Below are 13,936 nucleotides of genomic sequence, written 5' to 3'. Positions count from 1 at the left end.
CTCTTGCTATTCTTCATGGGTATTGAAGTTTTTTGTTTACTGTTATTTTATCGGCTGCTGTTTGGAACAGTAAAAGAGAAAGCATAATTCTCGCCTCCGTGTCCTTAATAGAATTGCAAACTCTTGACACGTAAGCTAGAAAGTTTTTTACTTATCTTGACTACAAGCAGCAAGAAAAGAGGACTTTTTGTTCGCAGTCAATATAGTTATACTCGACATCCCATTGGTTGTTTTCCTTTATGGTGTCACTTTGTAGTTTTATTATTTTTCTTTTTGGGAAATGTAGTTCTTTCTTGGCTGCTGTAAAAATTAAAGCAAGAAAAGACTTCATAATATGAGCCTCTGGTCTTGTAATAAAATAAGAATTTTCTGTTAAGCAATGGACGACATCGGCGTTGACCTTAGAGGCAAGCATGCAGAATGTGATAATGTGTAGATGCTGTTCTCATAGCAGTTAAGTAGGGAGAAATGAGATCAGGTTCTAAAAAATAATTTCCCTGCAGACTGCGATCCGCACGCAGGCTGTTTTGTGACAAAAAAAGTGAAACTCCATTTCGTGAAAGACTTATGCTGCACGGGAGAAGCGTTGTTCGTAGACGAGGTGAGCGGGGAGCAGGAGCCGAAGCAGGCAGGGGAAGCGCAGGCGCCTGGCAGCATTGAGTGGCTGGTGTTTCTTGCTCGGTGACCTCGCAGAACCCCGGAGGAGGCACAACCAGTCCCGGGCGGGAGGATGTCCTGAGATGGCTCTGCTGCGAGCGCAGACACGTCCCGCCCCTCAAACTAGATGGACGTGTGGGTACACAGTGAAAGTCAGCGAGTCAGCAACCTTTTTCAATGCTCCATGGTACTCTGTGAGAAGTGTTCCGATAGGACAAAAGAGGTTGGTGTGTTTCCATTCGGAACACGTTTTTCTGCAAAGTTAATACCTTTTGGCCACCCCCACGTATCAGGCTGCGTTAGCTAGTCTTTAGCGCGCCACCGCTCTCCAGGTTCTTTTTAGTGTTTACTCGGCGGGAGCGAGCCTGGGTGACGTCAAGGCCTCAGCTTGTCTCTTGCCCTTAGTAGACCAATCCCTTCGCCCAGCCACGGAGTTCCACAAGGACAATAAACGCATACCGCGTTTGGCCAATCAACCACGAGGAGGTGGGCAGGGCGATTACGTAGCGTCATAGGCAATCTGGGAAATGTGGTTCACGCGCGGCTGCCATTTTGTGTGGGAGAAATTACAACTTATAGCTGCTAGCGTGCAGCCTACATCTCGGTTATCCCCTTCCTCAAGGGCAAACGAACACACCGAAAGACACAGGACACGCGGCTCTTTCTCCGATACAGGCCCGGCGCCGGACCAAGATACCAGACCTCCTATCCTGGTGTCACCGCCGAACCTCCCTCCCCCTTTTCCCCAGCAGCAGAGCGTGCCGTGCGGCCAGGGAGCGTTTAACGTTTGTCAACCCGTTGGACAAACATCAGCGACTTCAGCTATCCCCGTGTACCTTTTACATATTGATAACTAAAAGTCGCGGGTTGCTTACACCTTCTCACATCTGCCTGTACTCCACCGCAGGACCGTGGCTTGCACCGCTCGCTGTGCACGCCCACATCTGCGAAGCAGAAATTTGCGACGTTCCCTTGGTCTTGGAGGCTGGGAGCAGTCCATTTAAAGTTGCTCGAGCAGCTCGCTTCCTATTGGCCGGGGAGCTGCAAACACAGACACACACGGCACAGCAGCAGCCCGGGCAGCGCAGCCAGCACCGCGGATCCCGCAGCCCCCCCTCCCCGTAGCCGCCGGCCCCCCGCGCGCAGCCCCCCAGCTCTCCCCTACCCCCACTTAGGATGTAGCCAGGGATTCCTCGCTGCACCCCTCCTCCCGGATCTGTCGTTTTTGAGGGTGCAGGGAGCTCCGGGCGCCCCACCTCCTTCCTTTTTGTTGCTAAGCCTGGAAGAAAAAAATGCCCATCATGTCACGATAGTCTTACCGAAGTAATATATTTTTAATAATGTTCTGAACACCTTTCCCGTATCCTGTGTTTGCTCATGTTCGGACTATAGCAAGAAACCAACAACAAAGGACTACAAGGACAGCGCAATTGAACAATAACAAACCAACCGAAGAGACGGAATTTATTTTTATTTTTGTACCTTCCTACTCCTCGGACTTTTGTGTTTCAGCTGCGTTTTCGTTTTTAAATTCATGCGGCTTTTCCCAACTCTCCAATGGATCTGAAGATGAACAAGCAAAGGCCCAAGAGAAACATAATCCAGAAGAAATACGTAAGTGCCAAACAGGGTACAGGGCATGCAGCGCTGCCTGCTGCACGGGTGCTTTTTAAAGGGCTGCACTTCTGCCTTCCAGCAATTGTACTGAATGTATCCCTGACATCAGTCCGATTATAGTGACAGTACGCGCTGTGGACTATGACGGTTGTGCTTTTTGTTAATTGTATGTGTGTGTTGGGGGGGCGGGGGGCGGTCTGAGGGTGCCGAGGAGTTTGATAAACCCTTGGAAAATATTAAAAAAGCAAGTTAAAAAAAAATCCAATTTTTAACTGCACGTTGAACTTCTTTATAAATGAAGGGTATTTGTGGCACATTAAAGTGCATACACATAACCCTTTTTTGTATGTCGAATTACCCCAGGGTGTAAAAAGGAGTGAACCCTGGTATCGTAATATAAGCTGTATTGTGCCTTTTTTTTTTTTTATAAGCAAGAGCAAAGTGTAGGCGAGATAATTAAATTAGTACAACCTATGCATTTTGCATGGCAGAATGAACAGAAGCTTCTTCGTTTGTCGGGACAGTTTTTCTATTGCACATTTGCCAGCCGATATACGTTGTGCTCATTTATTTACAGTTGTCTCAGTTTTTTTTTTTTTTTTAACTACAGGTAGAAATAGTATTTTGTTGTGTAAGTGGCGAGACGCAGTGGTTTTGTTTATTTTGCTAAAAAGAAAAACAGAGTGCAAGTTGTGATCGTGACAGGATATCTCAGCTTCCGCAGCTGCAGGAAAAAAAAATGGTGTTTGACCTAATATGACATGTTAGTTGGACGTGGAAGGCAGGCGGGCCGTGGCGGAGAGCCCAGGCTGCGATCTGTTTGTCGTTCTGGGTGACTTGGGTGGGACGGTTTCGGTGCAGTGGTCTCCGATCATTCAGTCACGCTGCAGTGTAACGTGCAAGATCAGCATCCGAGCTGCATGCCCGCACCGGAGAGAGTGCACCTCTGCAAGGCCGCACGTTCTGCGTCCCCCGTACACAGGCCATCTTCTGCTGCAGTGCCGTGGTTGTCTTCGTTCAGCTCGAAGTCTCCTTAATTGACATTGTGGTGCTTTCGTCCTTTCGCGCGTGTCGTAGACAGTTAAAGCTCCGTACTCCTCGGTTGGAGGCGTTCCGTGAGCGATGTCCGTGTTTACTCATGCCCGTCCTATTGTCCATTTTTAAAGTTGCACGTGACAGGGGTAGTTGGGTAAATGCCATCAGCCGCGACACAGCACGAGTCTCGGGGGTACATTAATTGAAGACAGTCTAGAGTGTCTGGGGCATTATAAATGCAGCCGCATTGCACCAGGGCTCTGACTGAAACTAGTGCCCTTCTAAGCCTCCATTCTCTGCTTAGCTCGAGCCGTCTGTCGTAGTCTTGGGCAGACTCACCACTAAACCCGGTGGTACTATTATTTAGTCAGTTGAAAAGGGCGCAGGGGAACCGCTCTATGATGGTTAAAATAGGCACGCTGGCCAGTTGCAGGGTGAAAAAGTTACACGCATAATTATCTTTATATATTTGTCCGTTAAGCATGTAGTTGAACGCTGCCCTCTCGGGAGATAAATGTACGTGCAGTACTGGCGCCTTCCGCCGCCGCGGCGCTGCACTATCTGCACGCAACAGGTTGTTCACCTCCCCCGGACGGGTATGGGAAAGCCCAGCGCGTGCCCACAAGCTGCTCCGCGGAGTTTGCAGTAGGCATGACGTCACAAATGGACTCGCCTCCTGGTTGGCTTCAGGTCCAGCTTCCCAGCATCATCCTGCGTTCTGACGTCAGGTGGGCGGTTGGCATGGGACGGTGTGGCTGGGTTGGCAGCGCAGAAATGCGTGGTTTGGAGTGGGTTGATACTTGCTAGGTGGGTGCAGTAGATGGTTGTGGCGTACTTTGTAGGAGCTCCCTGAAGCCAGGGTAGTCACGGGTTACCGTGACCCGCTGAAATGCGAGCCCGAACAAACTGTCCACGATAATGTATCGCTCTTCAGTAGGTGGTGTGGCACAGGCAGCATTGCGAAGCATCATTTTAAATGTCAGTTTATTTTTGCCCCTTCATAACTCGTATTGTAACTCTTGAATGGGAAGTAGAAGTTTCCTTTGTATTGTCACTTAGCTAGAGGAATGCTAACGTGACTACCTAGAAAGTTAATGTGAACAATCGAAACATCGGAATCACGTGATGGGAGTCTTGCACGTGCACGTTGTGGGTTAGAGGCCTTTATCACGAGAACTTTCTACAAGCGCAAACATCAGATGCCACCTCAGAGCAGTGGATTCTTTCGCAGTATAATGGCAACAGTTGCACTGGCTTGAGCCTCGACACACTTTGTACTATTTTTCTTGCAGAATTGCAGTTGAAAGGCCACATGCTATCACAGTTCCCCACGGTTGCCATTATTAGCGAGCGCTCGAAACCTCTGGAAGGTGGTTGTACTCAGTAACTCCAGCATTGTTTTCTGTAGCAGGTTTCAGGCACCGAATAGTATATTCACAATGTCTTTTTCATTGTGGTCTCGCAAATATATTTAATAATTACTCTCGACCAACCAATGTGGACCTAAGGCAATGTCTAACTTGTCGCAGTCCTTATCTGTCTGGTCTGTTTTTTTCCCCCTTTTGCCCATTTTATTTTACTGTAGGCACTCAAAAGGTGTAATTTGCAAGGATAAATAGCTGGTATTGTCAGCACTGAGCCCACAAAGGGCATTTGTATACGCAGATTTAGGCAATGGGCCAATTTCTTCCTTGACAAGTGTAAACGTCAGCTTGGGGGATGGTTTATGAAGATTCTTGGGAAGGCCGTTCTTTAAGAGTAGGTGAATACCTACGGAGTTATAAATTTGAGGTATAAGTTTTGGGTATTCAAATACCTCCTGCTAATGGTTTCTCATCCTAGCAACACAGGCAATTTGCTGAAGTCAATAATAGTAGTTGAATGAGTTTTCATGGATGATGAACACAATTTATTAAATGGTGGTCTAAAGGAATGTATTTCTCGATGTGGATTTTTTTTCTTTAACTTTATTGTATATGTATAATTCTTATAGGCACGTCCATATTCTATGCTTAGAATATTTTCAATTGTAATAGTATTTTTATAACACTTACTACCCCTGACTAGGCATCAAAGCGCTTTTCAGCGAGTAGCACGCTGCTCTGGAACCCAAGAGGAATTAGTGGTGGATTAGTATAGGGAAATATGAGTACAGTTTTTGTATTATTATGAGTTAATTTGAGCAGAGGATATGTGTTTGTTAGTTGGCTTCACTGGAGTAATGGGGGAGGAATCCAGAAGTGTTAATTGGAAGTTTATAGTAATAGGATGTGGCTTCAGACGCGCAAAGGAGAGATGGAGGAGGGAAGAGTTTGTGGAAAGGGTTAGGGAGATCATAGTAGCAAGAGGGCTTTTGGATGGGTCAAAGGTGAGATAAATGAGGGCAAATTTAGTAGGGTTGTTTGGGAGATTATGGTAGTAAACTGAAATTTGGGTGAGCTATATGTAGAAGAGGAGGGAAGAGCTTAGGCAGGGTTATTTTGGAGATAAAAGTAGTAGAATGGGTTGGGGGATGAATCAGTGGGGTGGGGTGAGTCAGAGTGGGGATGGAGGATCGATTGATAGAGACATTACATATGGTGATGGGTAGACAAAGTAAAGCTTACAAGAGTACATTTATATTACTTTTATTTATACATTTTTTAATCATTTTTTTATTTTTCTTTATTTTATTCATTATTTACTTAAAATTCAAACTATAAATGAGTAAATTAATGTATATATTTTTATTTACTTTTTCTCTAGTACAGTAGGACTAGAGTGCTAAGATATGTAAATACATAGTAAGGGAATATATGTTCAAGGAATATAATAATGGGGGGGAAATAATAAGAAAAGTAGTATTGTATAAACACAGACTTTCAAGATTTGAAGTTAAGAAGTATACTTTTCAAACTTTTATTTATTAATTTATTAATAATGAAATTGATAAAACACTTGATCAATGTGATATAAAAACAAGAGGAGGGATTCATAAATATCTAATATATAGCAACTTATCTAGGAGCTATGCAATGACCTATGAACATGTTAAGAATACAATAACATACACATGTATATACACATATACAAACTATATATATATATATATATATATATATATATATATATATATTTAATCATGAGTAAATATACATTTGTGAAACAGGTTTACAGGGTATGTGTGTAATTTGTTATGACATAGTAGCGATACATATTTTCTAAAGAACTATACATATATAGAATATACACATAATCAGATTAAAAAATACTTATCAACACAGGCATATGCAGTCCATTGCTGTTTGAATATGGTGGTTTTGAAGGAAAGAGCCAACTCTTGAGTAGTCTTCTGAAGACAAGATAGTTATACATGGATCTTACTTTTGGGGGTAGTGAATTCCATAGTTTGGCTCCTTGAATGGAGAAGGATGTACCACCTATAGTCTTTTTCTTGTATGGTGGTGTGCCAATCTTGAGCAAAGGTTTCTTTGTTGAATACATTTGGTTATTTTGTTTCTGATAAAAAGCTGTCCTGTTCTATGTATAGCTTTGTGGGTGGTACAAAGCAGCTTGAAGGTAGATCTTTTGGCAGCGGGTAACCAGTGTAGTGCTGTCAAGTCAGGGGAGATGTAGGCTTGTGGCTTTACATGTAATAGTAGCCTGGCAGTGGAGTTCTGAATATGTTAGGTTTTTTTTCATAATAAATAGAGGTGATCTATGGTAGAGGCCATTGGCATAATCCAGTTTGGATAGTAAAAGAGAGATAGTAGCCTGCACCTTATGTGAAAATCCGAGGTGGGGGAAGATGCGTCGCAGAGTCTTAAAAGGGATGAAGCTTGTTCGTGCTAATTTGTCCACTTGGACATTCATTGTTAACTTGGAGTCCATGGTAATTACAACGGTTTTAACTTCTTTAGCTAATTGAGGAGGTGGTCCTAGATCGTCAGGCCAGGTGCACAGTGGGTCAGAATTTTTATTGTCACCACATATGAGTATTTCTGTTTTGGAGGCATTTAGTTTGGGATGGCTCCAAGTCATCCACTGATCAACGACTTTGAGGGAACTTAAGATTTGTGAGTTTTCAATGTCTTTGCGCATTCCAATTTAAGTAGTATTTGCGTGTCATCTGCATTGTTGTATCATGTGAGTTGAAAATCATTGATCAGTTCTGGCAATGACGTCATGTAGATGTTGAAAAGCAAAGGTGAGATGATTGATCCTTGAGGGACCCCTGCTTTTGTGAAGTACGGTTTGGACGAGAAGGAGGGGGGGAAGAATAGATAATATCAGTTCTGTTTTGAAGGTAGGATGTAATCCAGGCGAGAGCAGTCCTTTCTATGCCAGCTTCGTGGAGACATTGAATTAGGGTGTCATGGTCAACCTTATCAAAGGCAGTCAAGAGATCCAAGAGAAGTACTGCAGCAACTCTATTGCGGTTGACTGTGTTTTAGGGCTCATCCCAGATTGCTATGAGTGCCGATTCAGTGCCTCTTCCTGGGCGGAATCCAGTTTTTAGTAGTCAAAGTATGGAATTGTCTTCAATGAATTGTGACATCTGGGCGAATGCTGCTCTTTCTATCAGTTTGCCCAGGAGAGGTCCATTTGTGATTGGTCTGTAGTTGTTGGGGTCTTGCGGATCTAGGTTTGTTTTCTTTAATAACGGATGTATGTGTGCCTTTTTCAGGAAAAGTTCCTGTAGTTAGAGTTGTTTATGATTTTTCTTGCAGGTGTGGCAGCAGAAGTAGATAAAATAATATTCTTAAAGATGTGTGGTGGACAAGGGTCAGAAGGGCAACCGGAAAGCCTGCTTGCTTTGACCAAATCCATAAATTCACCTTGTGATATTTGAAAGACTGTAGGGGCTGGGTTGGTTTATCCTTAGAGGGGATTTTAGGAAAGGGGTTGGTGCTGATGGTTCTCTTCTTTTAAATAGGAGTCCAATGTGTTTGCCTTGGTTGTGTAATTAGTTGCGTAAATGTTTATATATCCCAGTAAGCAAGTATATTTCCTAGTGTTGAAGATTTCCTGGAGTCCCATAAATTCTGTAACTTGCTCCAAATGTAGATACATTTTCTGAATTTAGACACCGTCTCTCTGTTAAATAGGTTAGGCTTGTCCAAGTCCAGAGCTCGCTTGTGTTTTCTGACCCTTCATCCCTCCCTCCCTTGTGAACATTCTATTTTCTAACCCTGTGGTGTATTTCTCTGTGGATTTGGTTGAGGGACATGAGGTTCACAAAACTATCTTTATTCAAACATTTCCTTGCACAAAGACTTTGAGGCTGTACGATTAGCACCACCGGGATCTTTTTGGATTGAATTGCTTCTATCTCCTGCTGGTCTCTCTCCCTGAACTCCCAATAGAACATATCTGTTTTGTCTAACAAACTTTAGCAAAACTAGTCGGCTTGTCAGTCTCACTCCGTTTCCCTGCTAGTCAGCTACTGCTACAAGTAACGTCACTTTAATAAAATTATGTTTCCTTCCCTCTTTCCTGTCTCCTCCTACTACCCATCCTGATGGTTCCATTATTTGCAGCCTTGGAGTGTACCATGGGCAGCATAAGTACTGTACGAGAGCAACCAAACTAACAGGGTTCCTCTTCTAGGAACACGTAGAATGGCACTTCGATGACAAAAAATAGAAGCAGTGTTCAAGTCAAAAGTGGAAAGAAACATGCTGTAAGATATCTAATTTGCCTTTAGAAAAACATGTGTAATGGAGAAGAAATAGGCTGGTTATGTGTTAACGTTTATTGTGTGATGATGCAATTTCGGACTGTAATGATGTGGTAGGTGTAATTGTTTCTGCCTTGACAAAACCTAATAGTTCATGTACTTTTCTACGCTCTTTCCTCCCACCACTTCCCCTAACTTTACTGTGCTGGAACAGCTCATGTGTATGTGCAAACAGTGCAAATCCTTCGAAGTGACACCTACGTGTTTTTCGCAACAGATGTTGCTATGCTGGTGATTTGAGTCAACAGCATGGTTATTTTGAAAGCCGGTTGTCTGGCATTTTACATTTTAAGTGGAGAATTGGTGTAATTTATAAGAAAAAACGATGGTTCCAACTGCTTTCTGCCCCCCCCCCCCCTCTCTTTAATTTTAGTATTTTTTTACCGCAATGATCTGGTTGTCCAGTCATTTACCAGTTTAGCACAGCTTAAATATTCAGTCTTGACGTCTGAAAAATCCTTGGTACTTATTTGAACTTAGCATGCCATAGAGGTGGAGGAGCACTCGGGGTAAACTAAGTTATAACGTTTTTAAAACATTAATTTTATATGGTAATAAAACGCATTTCTAGTCTTTTCACATAAGCAGGATCTGCATATTCTTGGGAGATGCGCCTCTGACCTGTGCATTTTGGGATGTGGCAAATAGGCTCTTTATTCCCCATACTATGGAGCTTTCCCAAAGTGCAACAATACTGGAGGGGGCTAGTGCACGCATTGAACTGAGCCCAGGCCTGGAAGTGCTGTTGGCGGCGTGTGGCATATCCTGTGTGTAACAGGGAAGAAGTATGGCCTAAATATCAAAAAATATGGCTGATGTTGGCGTCTGGAGTGGCAAAAAGTAACATAGCACAGGCCTGGGGAGAGGACCGTCCTCTGAGTGTGGCAGACCTGGACTGATGCCAATGGGCTGAAAAGGTACTTTATCAGAGCCTGGGATGCCAGACGAAGTGGGGAAAAGTATGAGACCAATGGAATGCATACAAAGGATAATAAGGGGAGGCTTTAGAGCAAAGGTCTTCAAACTGGGGGGCGGGCCCCCCTTGGGGGGCCTCAAGTGATCTCAGGGGGGGCTCCAAACTCTGGCCCCAAAAAATATTATACAGATAACATGCCTTTGTTATACGTAGAAGTATGTTATTGCAGTTTTAAAAAGGTAACAGTAGTTAACTGCAATGTTTAAATAGGTTTAGACCTATTTAAACCTTGGCATCTTTCTAAAATAATTGTGAAAAATTCTGAGGGGGGGCCCAATTATTTTTATTTTTCACCTGGGGGGGGGGCGCGGCATTAAAAAGTTTGAAGACCACTGCTTTAGAGGGACCAGTGCTAGGTTTCTGAAGGCAGGGATGTGGAATTCCTATCGCCCGACGCCCGGGACATCTTGTTTGGGGTCAAGGGCAACAAGATTTTATGTTTACTTTGTCCTTGGGACAAGTAGGCCCAACCCTCTGCAGCACAAACCCTTTGGCTGCCTGTTTACAGAGAGTGGAACTCTCTGCAGTTGAGGTAATGTGTTTCCAAAAGATAATGCTGTTCGAACTTGTATTTATGGTTCATTATTTGAAAACCTTCATTATTAGGGTGAGTGCTGTAAATAAATGTTTTAAGGTCACACTTCACTACTGACGTTGGTTCCAGTACAAAAAAAAAAAAAAAGTGTATACATATGTTTGAAAAGTTTAGGCTATGAGGCTAAGTATAATGCTCCCAGAATGCTCTCCGATTATATGCAAATGAAGTGTCATTTAGTAAAATGTTTTGATGCATGCTAGTATTTCCCAAAAATATTTCTAATGGAAAATCAGTGTAACCATTTTCAACACGATTATGGGAAGCATAAAAATAAACAAACACTGACAAAGCCAACTGATCTGACATATTTTTATAAGTCTTTTAGTTTCATCAATGCGTATCTTGTTTTGACATGGCTTTTGTAACACTTTATTGTTGTGGGAGCTACCAGGCCCTCAACATTGTAACAAACACTGGCAAAAAAAAAAAAAACGTTTTTGAACTCTAAAAGCACATGTTGCCACCAGTGGCATAACAAAGGCCCCGCAGCCGCCCTCCAGGGGGCCCCTTCAGCACAGCACCTGCCCTGAGTGAGTCTGGAGAGGGGGCTCCTCCATGTTCTTTGCAAAGGGGCACCCTCCAGTTTCGTTACGTCACTGATTGCCACTGTAGTTCCTGACACTGAACAAAACTACTTTGTGTGCCAATATGCTCCTTGTGGAAGAGAAGAATGCGATCACTCACAGTAAAGCCAGCCGAAAGAGAGAGAAATAGAAGTTTAATAAAAACAAAATGTCTTTAACACCAGACCTAATTAGGGACCAAGACCCACATGTAGGTAGCTTTTTGCATGTCGCAAACAGCGACTTTCGCTGTTTGCGACGTGCAAAAAGCACATTGCGATGCACAAACCCAGTTTTGCGATTCGGTAACCTGGTTACCGAATCGCAAAACAGGTTTGCGACTCGCAATTAGGAAGGGGTGTTCCCTTCCTAATTGCGACTCGCAGTGCAACGTAGGATTGTTTTGCGAATGCGGGCGCAAACCAATCGCAGTTTGCACCCATTTCAAATGGGTGCTAACACTTTCACAAAAGGGAAGGGGTCCCCCTGGGACCCCTTCCCCATTGTGAATGTCACTGTAAACATTTTTTCAGAGCAGGCAGTGGTCCTGCCGACCACTGCCTGCTCTGAAAAAATGAAACGAAAACGTTTCATTTTTCGTTTTTGTAATGCATCTCGTTTTCCTTTAAGGAAAACGGGCTGCATTACAAAAAACTGCTTTATTGAAAAGCAGTCACAGACATGGTGGTCTGCTGTCTCCAGCAGGCCACCATCCCTATGAGGCCGCCATTCGCAAGGGGGTCGCAAATTGCGACCCACCTCATGATTATTCATGAGGTGTGCATTTGCGAAGCCCTTGCGAATCACAGATGGTGTCAGGGACACCATCCTACATTCAGATTTGCGACTCGCAATTTGCGGGTCACAAATCTGAACCTACCTACATGTGGCCCCAAATTCTTAAAGAAAGTCACAGAAGTGCACCCATGGTATATGTCGTACCCCTATAAAATATTTGTGAACTGTATTTTAGCATGGGTAAATACGCATGTGTAGATTTGCTCATGTGAAAATCTATTGAGCATTTGCAAGTTCATTTTCCCTCCAGCCACTTTCTTCCCAACCCTGGAAGAAGTTCTAATCCTGCCATTGTCAGGAGTAAATGTCCACCCTTTCTTATTATGGGAAAATATTAGAAAGAAGCTGGTGAAAATCTTTAAAACATGTAGGTTTGCAGACTCAAAGGCATTCCAGCCCTGGAACTATTGCTTACTGCTTCCTCCAGCCCCAGTATGCAGATCTGCAGAAAGGTGGAAAAATAAGGAAATTGCTACAGTAGGGATTGAAACTGCAAGTATTCAAGCCCTACTATGGTAGTAGCCCTGGCATAATCAGAGAGGCTATTATCAGAGCTCTTACATAATGAGATTGCTGCTATAATTTGGCGCCACACTACATGGCACCAAAGGGACAAGTAGATCTTTTTACAGGACAAGTAGATTTGAGAAGCAACCTGTCCCGTGGACAAGTAGATATTTTAATAAATTCCACACCCCTGTGAAGGGGTGTAGAGCATATTTTGAATTGTACTGCCATGTGACTTTTATGTGCCATTTTTGGCTGTCTGGCTTTAAGAGATGTTGAGAACGTGCTATGCTATATTCTCCTTGTACTGCCTGATGAGATAGTGATTGTTTGAACCTGCCAATATATGCTGAGCAACTGTTCAATAATTTTTTTTTTTTTTTTTTTTAAAAGGAGCTTCGTAGACCTTATTTTCCTATACATCAAGCCAGTGATGGCTGGTTTTTCTAAAGAGCAGTGTTTTTCTCATGTTTTAGCTGTAGTGCGAAAAAACAAAGGAGTTATTTCAGGACTCACTGCATGGGGCCCTTATTTTGGAGTGCACATGCAGTTGTGGTAACTTCATCTGCATTGAAAGCTACTGACATTCATTAGTTGTTGGCTTTGTTTCTTCCTAGGGTGCTGCAACACAGGCAGTCATCTGGTAGTTTGTGGAACAAGCTGTGTCATTTCGATGCCATTAAAACTAAATGCTTCTCAGAAAAGTGTTTTTTTGTGTAAATTCTTTCAGAAGTTTTTGAGAAATTAATGCTCAAAAACGTTATTTATATCTAGGGCTGCTGCGCCTCTATGGATCCAGACAGATATCAACATGAGATCTGATTGGCTACCACCAAGTCAACCTGGATGCGGTGGCAGCCATCTTAAGATACAGGACTCTGTCCAGAGTCCCAAAAAAAGAGATAAATGGGCAAGCGCATGTTGGTGATGGGGTCCCTGTGGGACCGTTTCTGGCCGCAATTTTTTTTATTTTGCATCAAATTAGCAGAATACAAAATAGGGGTGCAAATGGAAGCTGGAGTGGCTGCGGGGTGGGGGGGCTGGGCTTCCCCTGCAGCCCCCAGTGATGGATGTGCTGTGGGGTGTCCCAGATGGGCACCCCACCAAAACAAAAAAGTGAAAAGTTGTGGGTGGCTTGGCTTATGGTCAATGGTAACTATAACTTGCTCCCTCTTAATGCATTGCTAATTACCCCACATTACATCATTTATGCCATCTTCTTTGACATAGTTCATTATATCACCACAACATTTGCAGTGAAATTGATGAGAACTGTGCGGGGTAGGGTTTATAGTTACCTTGGAGCACGAGTTCTAGTTACTTGAGATAACTATAACTGTTTTCACTGAACTGTAAAGTTACCTTAACCTTTTTTTATTTTTTATTTTTAACAGTGAATATTTATACACACACATTCATGCGCACAGTTAAAACAGAGTTCTGGTTCAGCTTTTTAGTCATGTGCA

The 13,936-nt window shown here is 43.3% G+C and overlaps 1 protein-coding gene across 4 annotated transcripts in view; it reads left to right on the top strand.

Moving 5' to 3' along the window:
* The first annotated feature begins 769 nt into the window (after window positions 1-769).
* Window positions 770-13,936, top strand: part of JARID2 (jumonji and AT-rich interaction domain containing 2) — a 589,480-nt gene continuing 576,313 nt past the window's right edge. For 2 of the 4 annotated variants that reach the window (XM_069218785.1, XM_069218783.1), the window contains exon 1: window positions 770-880. In XM_069218785.1, the coding sequence (XP_069074886.1) occupies window positions 785-880 (96 nt within the window). In that variant the 5' untranslated portion in view covers window positions 770-784. Of the gene's footprint in view, window positions 881-1,186; window positions 2,272-13,936 lie in introns of those variants that run through there. The other 2 variants (XM_069218788.1, XM_069218784.1) reach the window with 2 other exon arrangements.

This window comes from Pleurodeles waltl, chromosome 2_1 (genome assembly GCF_031143425.1).
Source record: "Pleurodeles waltl isolate 20211129_DDA chromosome 2_1, aPleWal1.hap1.20221129, whole genome shotgun sequence".
NCBI classification, from domain to species: Eukaryota; Metazoa; Chordata; class Amphibia; order Caudata; family Salamandridae; genus Pleurodeles; species Pleurodeles waltl.
Note: the sequence above shows the minus strand (reverse complement) of the source record. Positions and strands in the feature narration are given on the sequence as shown.